At 48.5% G+C, this 13,419-nt stretch overlaps 1 protein-coding gene across 1 annotated transcript in view; it reads left to right on the top strand.

Moving 5' to 3' along the window:
- Positions 1 to 13,419, top strand: part of TSPOAP1 (TSPO associated protein 1) — a gene marked incomplete at its 5' end in the record, with an annotated part of 73,975 nt that overhangs the window by 24,961 nt on the left and 35,595 nt on the right. The window contains 8 exons of the mRNA XM_082068315.1: positions 694 to 801; positions 1,441 to 1,524; positions 2,731 to 2,820; positions 3,890 to 4,012; positions 4,412 to 4,516; positions 4,879 to 4,929; positions 11,516 to 11,699; positions 12,023 to 12,243. Of these exons, the coding sequence (XP_081924441.1) occupies positions 694 to 801; positions 1,441 to 1,524; positions 2,731 to 2,820; positions 3,890 to 4,012; positions 4,412 to 4,516; positions 4,879 to 4,929; positions 11,516 to 11,699; positions 12,023 to 12,243 (966 nt within the window). The remainder of the gene's footprint in view (positions 1 to 693; positions 802 to 1,440; positions 1,525 to 2,730; positions 2,821 to 3,889; positions 4,013 to 4,411; positions 4,517 to 4,878; positions 4,930 to 11,515; positions 11,700 to 12,022; positions 12,244 to 13,419) is intronic.

Genomic DNA, 13,419 nt, shown 5'->3' with positions numbered 1-13,419 from the left:
ACCCTCCAGGGATGGTGACTCCAGCACTGCCCTGGGCAGCCTGTTCCATGGCCCACAGCCCTTTGGGGAAGAAATTGTTCCCCAGATCCAACCTCAACCTCCCCTGGCGCAACTTGAGGCCGTTTCCTCTGCTCCTGGCGCTTGTTCCTGGGGAGCAGAGCCCGACCCCCCTGGCTCCAAGCTCCTTTCAGGCAGTTCAGAGATCAGAAGGTCTCCCCTCAGCTCCTGTTCTCCAGCTGAACCCCCCAGGTCCCTCAGCCGCTCCATCACACTTGTGCTCCAGCCCCTCACCAGCTCTGTTCCCTTCTCTCATCTCGCTCCAGCACCTCAAGGCCTTTCTTGGTGTGAGGGGCCCAAAACTGCCCCCAGGATTCGAGGTTTGGCCTCCCCAGGTCCCAGCACAGGGACGGTCACTGCCCTGGGCCTGCTGGCCACACCAGTGCTGTATCAGCCAGGATGCTGGTGGCCTGGCACTGGGCTCCAGCAGACTCCCAGCACAGGTCTCTGGTGGCCATGAGGTCCCTGGTACAGCGTTCACCTTTCTCCATGTCCAGTGGTGCAGCTCAGAGATCTGGGGTTTTGATGGGGAATGTTGCTCTCCCAGGCGGTGCTGCCTGTTCTCCCTCGGTGTGCCTGGTGTGCTCTGGGGTCCTGGCTGGCCCTGACCTCTCTGGTATCTCACTTGCTTTCCAGGTGGAACCAGGTGTGCAATCACTGGGACCTGCCTCTGAAGGACATGAAAATTTCCCTCCTAAAAATGCAGTAACAGACCCAGCGAGGAGCCACCAGATAAAGCAGCTGGTGAGTGTGACCCTGATTTTGCATGAGGGAGCACTGTACATTTTCTTGGGGTTTTAATCCATGGAATCCAGGCAGAGATTTAGGGATTTAAGTCTTTTTAGGTGCAGCTGCTCTGCAAAAGTGGGAAGCTTGGGGAATCGGTAGGAAACCACAGGCTGCCGGCGTGGAGGGTGTTGGTGGGTGGCATCTCCAGGTATTGGGCTGACAGGGGAATATGTCACAGAAAATGAGAGGAAAACAGGCCAGTAGATTCTGTGTTGTGTTTGGTTGAGTCTTATTTGATCTGGGAGCAGATAAGACTGGCCTAGGACAGACATCACGTGAGGAGTGTGTCTTTACGAGTGATTCCAGCAAACCAGGGCAGTTCACTGCGAGGTTGTGCAGTTCTTATGTTCTGAGGAACCAAGGGTGGTGGCGAGTAACTGCAGGTAAAGGTACGGAACCAGAGGATGCCTCCTCTCTGTTAGGTGTCACCTGGATTAGAATGGGAGCTAAGATAGCACAGCCAGTGTTTCAAGCTGAATATGTTGCACAGCTCTTTTTGTCCCCCGCATCCTGTCCTCCGGCCCTTTCTAAACATTGTAAGAATGCATTGTAAGAGTGTGGACATGCTGATTTACTAATGCTGGTTTCATGCAGGAGTTTGAACTCAAGAAAAAGCGCAAAAAATGTGAAAACCTTGAGCATGAAGTGAGGAAAAAGCATAAAAGATGCAAGGAACTGGTAAGTGTTCTCATTACCTGCTGTTGTGAACATAATGGTAGAAGAGGAGCTAAGTTGTTGTTTGCCTCTCTTGGATTCTCTTCAGTTTATCTGAGTAATGAATCACCAGTCTGGCTCTTAAGTTGCACAGTGTCACAAATTTGGGGCTCCAGCCCTTGACGCTGGAATTGTTTAATTAGTCTTTCGGCCAGCTGTGGCTTCAATATAGCTACATAAATCACTGGATGAAACTCTGTCCTTCGCTATTTTGAGGAGATAACTTGCCATTTCCAGACAAGTATCAAAAGATTTCTGCATCTTGAGATGGTAATTACCCAGACTCTCAGCCATTTTCTTGTGCTTCGTATTTGTTGGATGAAATCTTGCTGCTTTTTAATTTCATGGAGGTTTTGCAGGTCATATCACAGCATCTGGGTTTCTCCCTTCTGTTTCTGCTTTGCTCAGCAGCACTGGTGGCATTCGTGACTATGACTATGGGTTGGCCCAAGGGTGCTTACCTTCTGAATAGATATTTTATGTCTTGCTCAAATCTCAGTTCAGGCCAGTTCCAATGCATAGCTCAGACTCATCTGCAGTTCATAGTTTCACCTCATTGTCTGGTTTAGAATGGGATGGTTAGGGAATAGGTTGGTTAGACACTTAGTTTTTCAAGATCAAGAAGGGACCAACTCACCTTAAAGTACCTGGCCTGAGGCTGCACACATGGGAATTAGCTCTTGGGACAGCCAGAAAATATTTGATGATCCATAAAACATTGAGATGGGGAAATGGATGCGGAGTCAAGTGCGATTATGGAACTATTAAATTCCTGTAATACTTCACAGAGTTGCTGCAGATGGGCTGGACCTGAGAGATTCACTCAGTGTCTCTCCACAGGTCCATGGTCTCCTGCCTGCTCTGATCTTGAACCAACAGGGAAGCTTGTTGAATGGTTGTAGGTGGAGGTGGAGTTCTGGACCACAGTATAGAATGTGACTCTGAGGCTGTGAAGCAGACAAGGAAAAGTCTTTCTCATTCTGGGCTTTGAGGCTACGTAAATGGGAAAAGAAACTTAAGGGCTGGTATCTGCTTGAGCAGAACTGCACCTGGCACGCCGCAAGCAGCGTCCTGCACCGTCAGTCAGCAGGAGCAGGGAAGCTGCTCTGCAGAGTAATTTGGGGAAGTTAGTCGGGCCTTGGTGTAGTAACACGCGCTATTTCTGGACAGGAGATCCAGCTGCAGGAGGTACAGAATGAAAATGCACGACTGGCTGAAGAGAACTTGCAGCTGAACGAGAAGGCTGGATGGGCAGGACAGGTAAAAAGCAGTGTCTTTGTTTGCTGGATGGAGCATTAGCTTCTCTAAAATTTTGCTGAGAAGCACTTGCTAGCTTGCTAGCTGTTCAGGATGCCAGCTGAGTAATGGTCATGTGTCCATCTGTGTACGTCTGTTCTGCGTACCCCATGGTAACCACAAGCAGAGCAGGTAACTGCCCTATTTTCATTAGAATTTCCCCAAAACTTGAGTGGGGTGCGTTGTCCTTACTTAAGTTCAAACTTGGTTCACCTGTGGTAACTCATTAACGAGTTCCTGACCAAAGCCGGAGAGTGGCTGGTGGGCAGCAGCGTGTGCTGGTCAGGGTGGTGGAGCAGAACCCATCACTGCAAGCACAGCATGTGTTCGAAAGTCCTCAGTCACCCTTGGCATTTATCGTTCGTCCTCAAAGGATTTTTGGTGGCTGATGCGACAGGAGAGAAAGCCACAAATGTAATGCACAAGAGTTAAAAAGCCACTTGTCTGTCCCATGTGTCAATCTTAGAATCATCATGTTGCCACCATGCGTAAGACTTCCCACAAATTCAATAACTGTTTGTTCTAAGTGCAAGCTTTAGTCTTTGCTTAATAATCTGCATTGCTAATAGTCATTAAGCCATAGCGCACTCTAGAACCAAAATATGTTGCCAGAACTTCCTGTAATTGGTGGAGGAGGTAAACATGGTTTCAGCAGGCTGCCCTGTCTTTCTGTACTGTTCTCTGTGTTTAATCCTACCAGCTAGGGTTAAAAACCTTGCAGACCTTTGTGCCTGGTTTTGTGTCTCGCCAGAATGTAGCCTGTTCATATCCCAATCCCTTTGTCCTGCAAAAGGACAGCAGAGATGTGTCTGGTGGGAGAAACCATGCGTGCAAATAAAAGTGTCCATCACATTGAGGACCGATATTTGTTTTGAGTGGAAGCCAGAGGGAGAGGAGGTTCATGATTTTGGTATCATTACAAGTTGAAAGCAGGTCTGCAAAACAACCTATTGAGATACAGAAATAGTTTTCTGTTGTTTACCCAAGGAATACCTATGGCTACTTGTGCTAATGGAAAATCCTTTCTCTTCAGGTTGAATCTGAGAATGCTGACCTGAAACTGCAGGTTGTTTTGGTTACTAAGGAACGGGATTCAGTAATTCAGACGAATCAAGGACTCCAAACCAAGCTGGAGAATCTAGAGCAGGTGCTGAAGGTCAGTAGGATCCACACGGCTGGAAGGACTGTCCAGACACATAGTGCTGCTTTTGGATGGCACGTGTTGTCTCTTTGCTTTTTTGTGTTCATTCTTTTATCTCTGTGCTTCTGTTGGGAATTCCGCTTCGGCGGGATCCTGGAACACGGCTTTCCGGAGCGGGCAGAGGTGCTTTAGAAAGGCTGCTGCAGGGATTTGGGTGCGAGGGGAAATGAGGTCCTTGATTTAAGGATTTTCTTTGACTGTTTTGCTGTGGCCTGTGGAAAGAGTTTCCTATTTTCTTCTCTGTTTAACGATGGCATGGAATACAGGCCATGTTTTGACTTCAGGGCCTATGGTAGGGCACAGGACGGTATTTCGGTAATGTCACCCTTCAGCTGTCTGTGAATTGTTCTGCAGCACATGAGAAATGTGGCTGAGCGAAGGCAGCTGCTGGAAGTCGAGCACAAGGAAGCGCTGCTAGTCCTGCAGGAGAAGCAAGAGGAGGTCAGACGGCTGCAGCAGGTACACAGCGCCCGGCAGGACAGACGCTTTACTCTCTGAATCCCTGGGAAGTGAGTGGACTCCTGTGCTGGGTGTCCTTGGAAGTGCAGTGTATGGAGGAGGTATATGTGAGTTTACATGATAAAGGAAACCGAGGATGAGTGTCTGTGTCTGGGCGAACTCTGATACCTGAGCAAAGTGAAGGGATTTTCTCCTGAATGGCGGTTCTGATCTCTCACTGCTGTTTGTCCAAAGACTGAAGATGCTTTCAGTCTGTACAGCGTTTTAAATCTATAATGGTCTATCAAGGTGGTGATGGGAGTAGTAGAAGTGCACTTACATAGGCTGCTTTCTTATTTACTCCATTTCTTATTTCTGCTTAGGCGCAGGCAGAGGCGAAAAGAGAACATGAAGGAGCAGTACAGCTTCTAGAGGTAAGACAGGAAAAAACAAGATGGATTAGTGGCTACAGATTTGGTTTATTTTGTTATTGATGTCAGTTTTCTTGATGCCCTGGGTTTTGTTGGTTCTTGAGCAAAATGCTTTAATGTCTGGAACAGATGCAATATGTTGCTGCTGTGAACAAGTGTCGGTTGTGCTGGGGTAAGAGTTTGTGGGAATTAAATCCTGGCCTGCTCCTCCTCACAGAGGTTATTTCATTCAGATTGTGCCCAACTCTTGCAGGGATGTGTTAAGTAACCAACCTCAGACCTGCCTGCTCCATTTTCCAGGCTCATCTGCAGGGAGGCAGAATACTTGTGTGCATGTGATTTGAAATTTCTTTTGTGTGTCTGTGCTCTATATTTTTTATTAGGAGAAAAGAGGAGAAATGTAACCTTCGAGCACAATGAGTGGTGAAGTTTGAGGCAGATCCCTGTCCCGTTTGCTGGGCTGGGACCAGCTGCGCGAGGGCTCTGACGTCCATGCCGCATATGCTTTGCCGTGTGGCAGACGTGATGAGCACTGGTTTGGGTTTGATTTGCATTATCTCGGTGTTTATCAGGATGACTTTGGAGAAAACCTCAGCTGTGGGTTCCTGGATTTGAAAAGGCAAAGCACCAAGCCCTGGAACTTGCTGTGGTGATTTTGTGGCTGCCAGAGAGCTGGGTTAGGTGTGGTGGCACATGGGGCAGCTCCTGCTCTTTTAGTCCACTGAGGTTTTCTGAGCACTAAACCATTTCACAGAATCCCAGAATGTCAGGGGTTGAAGGGCCCTGGAAAGCTCATCCAGTGCAATCCCCCCATGGAGCAGGAACACCCAGATGAGGTTACACAGGAAGGTGTCCAGGCGGGTTGGAATGTCTGCAGAGAAGGAGACTCCACAACCCCCCTGGGCAGCCTGGGCCAGGCTCTGCCACCCTCACCAGGAAGAAGTTTCTTCTCATATTTAAGTGGAACCTCCTGTGTTCCAGTTTGCACCCATTGCCCCTTGTCCTGTCACTGGTTGTCACCGAGAAGAGCCTGGCTCCATCCTCCTGACACTCCCCCTTTCCATATTGATCCCCATGAATGAGTCCCCCCTCAGTCTCCTCTTGTCCAGCTCCAGAGCCCCAGCTCCCTCAGCCTTTCCTCACACGGGAGATGCTCCACTCCCTTCAGCATCTTGGTGGCTGCGCTGGACTCTCTCCAGCAGTTCCCTGTCCTGCTGGAACTGAGGGGCCACAACTGGACACAATATTCCAGGTGTGGTCTCCCCAGGGCAGAGCAGAGGGGCAGGAGAACCTCTCTGACCTACTGACCACCCCCTTCTAACCCACCCCAGGTCCCATTGGCTTCCTGGCCACAAGGGCCCAGTGCTGGCTCATGGTCACCCTGCTGTCCCCCATTTGAGACCAAGCAGGACACCCCACTGTCCAACACCTGGCCAGGCAGATCTCATGGTAGTGAGGCCGTAGCTCTGTCTGTAGTGGTGACATGCAGACGTGTCAGGCTGAATTGCAGCAACTCTGCGTCTGTTAGTAGCCCAGGGGAGCTGAGTGAGATGGAAAGTGTCCCTGGTGGAGGAGATTGCTCCACGGCTGCAAGGAGCTTCTCCTTTGAAGGGGGCCCAACCTGTTCCTGAACTGGAGACCCCGAGAGTGTTGAGTTCCTGCTGGAGCTTGAAATTGTTGCAGGATGGGTGAACATGGTGGGGAAGTGATGTTTCCTATTGTCCCATTTCCACGTCCTTTCTGGGACATCTTTTGGCTGTGGAGGCAGGATCAGAGCTGGCACGGTGCTGCTCTTCTGTCACTCAGTGTTCAGCAGCTTCTGAGAAGCTTTTAAGGGAAGGGAGGTTTGATGCTTGCCATGGTGTTCTATGAACTAATTAATTGAAAGGCTGGAGAAGCTGCTTAGGTTTCAGTGAGACATCTACCTGTGCAAAGGAAGAAAGGACAGTCATTTTGTTCTGTTTGAGAGACTGGTTGTGTTCTTCTGCAAGGGCCTCAGCAGGTAAATATTCTTGCTTTCATGTTACTGGTACAGAGATGCTTTATAAGCCAATGATATGAGGTGGACCAGAGAAAGAGAAGCTGTCATTCAAAGATAGTTTAATGTGGAGTGACATAATCATAGTCATCCCAGAACTGAGGGACTTGGGGTGCCTACACTGCCTGTTGTAATTTTACATGTGTTTGGGTTGCTTTTTGATGTAATGTTAATGAAGAATGAGTGGGGACCATTTTCCTGTTGGAACAATTAAGTCATGTGGTTGTCATAAGCGGAGTCTCCTTGGAGATGTTCAAAACTCAGCTAGACCTACTCCAGCCTTGAGCTGGGTTGTATATTTGATCTCCAGATCTGCCCTACAACCTCAGCTGGGCTGTAGTTCCGAGGGAGGGCAGCGATGGGGGTGAGTACGGGTTGGATGGTTTCAGTGTGCAGAAACCTCATCTGAGCTCAGAAAACTGTGAGGGTTCTGGTCGTGGGAATGAAGGAGTTCACTAGTGGTTCTGAAGCACGTACAATTCTCAGCTGCCTTTTGCGCTGCACAGATGCAAAAGGCAACAGGCTGGTTTCAGGAATCCAGTGTGGAATCTGGGAATTCCGATGAACGGAGCTTAACTGTGCTTGTTTTCCCAGCCCTAGGAGCAGGACTGAGCAGGCTTGAAATCATGTCAGAGCCGGGCTCTGAGCTGAGCCTTGATTCCCCGCACTCCTCGATCTCAAACCTGGGGAAAGGTCTGGACACAAAGCATCCATTATTTTATGGGTGGCTGCAACATCCTGGGAAAACAGGGCTTGAAATTCAGCACTGACAAAGCATATTGTGATTTGGCTCAAAGCACATTGTGACTCAGAGGCCCTCAGAAAGTGCTTGGTTATCTTATCTGTGCATTTGGTATGTGGGATTTGGCTTTTGGTGGGAATGAGGTGGGAATCTCAGTATGAAACAATGCAGATGCTGGAAGTCGGTGAGGAGACAATTCCATTCCAGCAGAGGGTTGGGTTGTCTTTGGCAGATCGTTGATTTTTGGCTAGTGTAACTGCTGATGTGGTTTTCTATCTCTTTTTGCTTTTCTTCTTGCTACCAGAACACTTTGGATTGCATGCAGGTACTGCTATAATCCTGTCAAACAGGACGGGTTTTTCTCCTCTGTCCTGATTTTGACAGGTGCTTGATATTCTTGTTTTAACTGTACTCTGGAAGAGGTTGCAAGAGTGCCACCTCCAGGAAATGAATGTAATTAAAAGAGCTACCACTATGAGTTGAATGGAGCAGCTGCTTTCCCATTTAAATGCTTTGCTTTCTTGTCTGTTTAGAATCAGGAGCTTTATTCTTTTGGCATTTCCAGATTTTTAGAATTGCCCACCTGTGCATCTTCTCCATGGGTCACTTACATTTTAAGGTCTTTTGGGAACTACTTGCAGTCCAAGAGTGAAGTGTTGCCTTCAAAACCTAGAAGCAATAGTGGTATCTTTGCAAATGAAAGTGTCATGGAAAAAATACAGGTCTTGCTGGCTTTGTGAGTAGTTGGGAGATGGGAAGCAGAGATCACAAATAATAGTTTTCACAGAAGAGGTGGTAATTAATGAAGCTACAGCTGTGCTAACCAGCCTGTTCACAAAAGGCTTGGAAAGAAGGCTGGTATGGAAGGGTTGGAACCTGATAGAAAACTGCTTTCAACAGTCCCCTTCGGATCTGCCTGCAAAGAGCTATGAGGAGATCTGGCAAGTAACTGGAGATGAAATGATGGTACAAGACCTGCAGAGGAGGAGAAGCAGCCATGACTCCACATGCACAGGAAATACAATGTTTGAGGCAGAGGGGTTTTATAAAACATGAGATCGATTCACTGGTCTGGTCAGAAAGGCAAGTACAGTGTTGGATACTTTTAGGAAAGGAATTGGGAACAGCCCAAGGACATCGTTAGAGGATGCCTACTTCCTGGAGAAGTAGCGCCCACATCTACATGGAGTTCTGGATGTTCCTTCACTCCCTTTGGCCTTAGCCCTGCTTTGAGCAGGAGTTTGGACTGCAGACCTGTCGAGTTCCCTTCTAGCAACACCGTGATTCTCTGATCTCAAAAATATATGGGAGAAGATACGGAGAAAGGTAACAAGGCATCTGTAGGAGAAGTGGAATAGAGCAGCCATGGGGAGTGGGGAAGAGGACGGGGCTGGGCTGGTGGTGGTTGGGTCTCGCTTGGTGTGGAAAATCAAAGGAAGTTCCCAAATTGGTGGTTGATGTGACCCTGCCAGGCTCCTGCAGCCTCTTCTGGTAATGGTGCCACTTGGTCTCAGTTGGGTGGCTCCTCCTTCTCCCCCTTTTGGGTTGGGCAAAGACACAAGAGCCTCCTCTCTCTCCTGTGTCTGGAGCTTGACTCCCGCTGGTTCCCTGCAGCTCCTGACCGTGTCCTTGGGCTCCTCGTCCTTGTCCCTGCCTCCTAGTCCAGCCCTGGAAATGTGCTGCTTGCCCAGCCCAGCTGTGTGTGAAGCTCTGTGGCACTCTGCTAGAATTACTCATTGTGTATGATGTGGTGGTAATACTTGAGCGGGGTTTGTATTATGTGTCGCTTTCAATAACACAATATCTGAAAGACACCTGAGTAATTAGGTGTCTCAGAATTAAATTGTGGATTATCTGGGCTCTTGACTCAGCCACCAGTAGGAATGGATTAAACTGTGATTAATAAATTTACAGAACCAAAGTACTGTTAAGATGCTGTTAAACACAACATCCAGATGCACCTGCTGGCTCAGGTCTCCAGGGAGGCTGGGAAAACCCTCTCTGGGTATTAATGGTTTCTTTTCTCTATTAAGACATAATGTGGAAGGGAGAAGCATTTAAGTGAAAATTCTGAACTGTAAGTATATTGGAAGCCTCACGATTGCAGAGGAATCCTGGACAACATGGCCTGGTGAACAGGGAGTTGGTTCTGAGCAGGGTGAGCATGCAGATGCTTCTGGAAGGTGCTCATGGCATCTGATATTCTCTTTTGGTTCAGAGGCAGTTACTTCTTGCCAGACTTCAGAGGCTTCACCAGGCTCCCCGTAGAGACTGAGAGCTCCTGCTAGTTGTGAAGGAAACAAGTGATAAATGGACATGTTTAAAACAGATACGCCACAATAAAAATGCACACTCAGAAGTTAGTAAGGAGTGGGCTAGAAAGATTTTGCAATACTGTGAGACCAGAAAAAAGGCTTTTTCCAGGTCAGATGTGTTATTTTTAGAGCTGCCTAAAAGCCAGACTTTCTGTCTCACAGAGTATTTCAAAGCCAGGATTTATTAATCTTTTTTTTACTTGGAAGGAGAAAAAGACACTTGAAAAACATTTTGTAGAATGGAAAATTTTGAAGATCACAATACAGTCATATGTTTTGATGCATCTTACCTACGCAAAATGATGAGATGAGCCCAAAGAGAAAAAAGGGAACAAATGTCATTGCTTGCAAGGCAGACCCTGCACCTCAGCCACATGCTGAATTAAATATTTTGACATTAACTCAGTTGAAGAAGTGCTGGTTGGGTAATATATTCCCATCCAGCTCTAATGCTTTTTGTTTGCTTGGTACCCGAAGCGCATGAGCAGGGTCTACACGGGGCATCGTCTGGGAAGCCAAAGCTGCTGCCCGGTGGGAGAGTCAGAAGAGGGAGAAGAGCGGCTGTGTTCTCCTGGGAATCGAGGGGATGTGTGAGGACAGCCAGATCTCAGCAATAGTTTGGAAGAGGAAGATCTAGAGATGGTAGAAAGAGAATACTAGAAAATACAAACAAATGGTTCTCTAGCAGGAATGTGTCCTTCCCTCCTGTCTTTTCCTGGAGCAAGTCATCTCTGTGGGACCTGGTGGCAAAGTGTGTGTGCTGCCTGGACCAGAGAACGTTGTGCAGCGCGGGCTGGGACGCTGCTGCTCTCTGCCCTTCCGAGTGCCGGGGGAGCCAGACGGTCAGGAGTCCTGCCCAGAGTGCTGGGGGGGACAGGGAAGGGTTTGGGAGCCCACTGGAGCCTCTGCAGTGATGGCCAAGACAGAGCATTGGGACAGCGATTCCTTTTGGAGGTGTGATTTTGATGCTCCAATGAACATGCGGAGCCTCTTCAATCTGTTTCTTTGAAAGGCTTATTTATCTTTGACTTGTCTCATCTGGTCTTGTGCAGCGCTTGGGTAGGAGTTCAGCATTCAAACCCCACGTTTCAGGGATCATTCCTAATTGAGCTGCCAGTCAGTCTCCACATAGATCAAACTCATTTTCATCAGGGGCCACATCAGCCTCGCGGTTGCCTTCAAAGGGCCGAAAGTAATTTTAGGACGGTGTAAATGTAGGAGTAGTTACATTGATACAGGCCTCAGATTACCTTCAGCCAACCCCGAGGCTGATGTGGCCGCTGGTGAAAATGAGTGTGACAGCCCTGTTGTAGATGATGAGTCTCGGGTTTCCAAAGGGCTGCCAGTTCTATGGACTGTTCCTGGGCAGGACACACCTTTAGGTTCGTGAAGTCTGAGACCCGCTGAAAAGATGCAGCGAAGGCAAATGGTGTTTGGAACCTCACTGGTGGTTCTGATGTGGGTTTGTGCCTCATCTCGTGTCTCTCCTGCCAGGCCCGGGTGAAGGACCTAGAAGACCAGTGTCGCAGTCAAACGGAGCAGTTCAGCCTCCTGTCGCAGGAACTCAAACAATTCCGGCTTCAAACAGGAAAAATCGACCTTCTCACCTCCACGCTGGTGACTTCGGAGCTTCCCCTTGCTCTGTGCAGCTCGACCCCGCAGCCCCGCTGGGAGAAGGGTAATTGCTGGAGATACCTGCAAGCGTTTTGACAAATGAGTTGTTATTTGTGTAAATGGAAAGGCATAAAGGAAATAATGCAAATATTTAGTTAACTTTTGGGTTCTCTATCGCTCTCTCTTGTAAATACCTTTGGTTCATTTTTTAGTCATAGAGAGAACCTGGCATTTCTCTGACCAAAGGGACCCCAGTTTGTTGCACTTTTAAGTGAATAACATTTTAGAGACTTGAGCTGCTCCAAAGGGTGTTTGCTCACTGATGCTCACTCCTGATCTTGTATTCCGCCTGTGGCTAAAAGTAATAGACAGGTTATTTTATTGCAGAATCGACTGTTCCTGGATTGCTCACTCACCAGAGCACAAAGAAGGTTCACAATGAAGCGGCCGATGAGTTGGAATCGTCGCAGCGGGTGCCTGATGCCACCGTTGGCTCCCCAGTTGCTGCTGCTGGTGCTCAGAAACAAGCCAAGAGAGCGGAATCTCAGTCCAGCTCTTCAAAATCAGAATCCATGCACAACAGTCCAAAATCCTGCCCAACTCCAGAGGTCAGTATGGGAGTCCCCTCTGCAGCCAGTGCTTTCTAGTCACCAGGGAATAAATGCATTGCTGAGAGCACCAGGAACATTGCGTTCATTCCCTCCTGGCTGCCTGAAGAAAATGGGGGAAAAACAAGAGAAAAGATGTGGGAAAAAATGGGAGAGGCCTTGCATGCCCATGTCTGTAACGCTCATTTGAACGTCTTGCTGAGCTCTAGGGAGGAAACACCCGGCTGGACTGAGCGCTGGAGCTGGGAGTAGGAGCCAGGTGGGGAGGCTCTTGCCAAGCTTCCCTGTGACATCTCAGCTGCTGTTAAAACACGCAAAGGCTACTAATTGTTACTTTTAACATGCTGGGGAAGGGTGTCCAGACGATTTTTGGCCTTGAGCTGTCGATGAGGGGCTCAAATTTATTTGGTGGTGCTTTTGGGTATTAAAATTTTACTTGGTGAAAGAAACCATGAAAAGATGCTGAGTTTGTGCTAGCGAAGGGATGAAATTAATCAGCTTTGCTTGTTTGTGTCATCAGGATCTCGCAGACAGTCCTTGCTTCTCCTCCCCGGTAGCTCTTATATAATATTATAGGGTTCACTTAAGCAGTGTCTGCTGTACATCACTTGATGTGACAATTGAGGGTACAGCAGTGCTGTGAGTGGGGCTGGGTGTGATGGGTGGGAGGCAGCTTTTGCTCTTTTGGTCCCCTGATGTATGAAAACCTTTGAGTCCACACCAAGTGCCTCATTGTACATGTGGAGGATGCCGAAGCCTTGGCTGCCGCGGCACTAGCAGAGGATGCTGCTGTGGCAGGCAGTGCCCAGCGCTGTGTCACAGCTCTGAGAGGCTGTTCTGTTCAGGGACAAAGTGAGGGAGGAACAGGTATGTGACTGATATCAAATCTGTAGTGGGAAAAATGACTATATTTTAGTTCAAGAGAAAGTTTGGGTGCCTCCGTGGAGAGATAGGGGCAGTAGTGCCTACAGCAGTCAGTGTGGGGAAGGGCCAGTGTGTGGAGCATTTGGCTTCAGCACCACCTGGTTGTGAGGATGCTCCAGGACTTTGGCCAGGCTGACAAAAGCTGTTCCCTTGGGCTCCCCCTTTGGGTGTTACAGGGTGCAGGTGTTTGTTACCCCAGGACACACTGCAAAACTGCATTACAAGAAGTGTGCTACCTTTCAAAGATTAACT

The sequence above is a fragment of the Streptopelia decaocto genome, assembly GCF_964273445.1.
Source record: "Streptopelia decaocto genome assembly, chromosome: 18".
NCBI classification, from domain to species: Eukaryota; Metazoa; Chordata; class Aves; order Columbiformes; family Columbidae; genus Streptopelia; species Streptopelia decaocto.
This window is presented reverse-complemented; position numbering and strand designations above follow the sequence as displayed.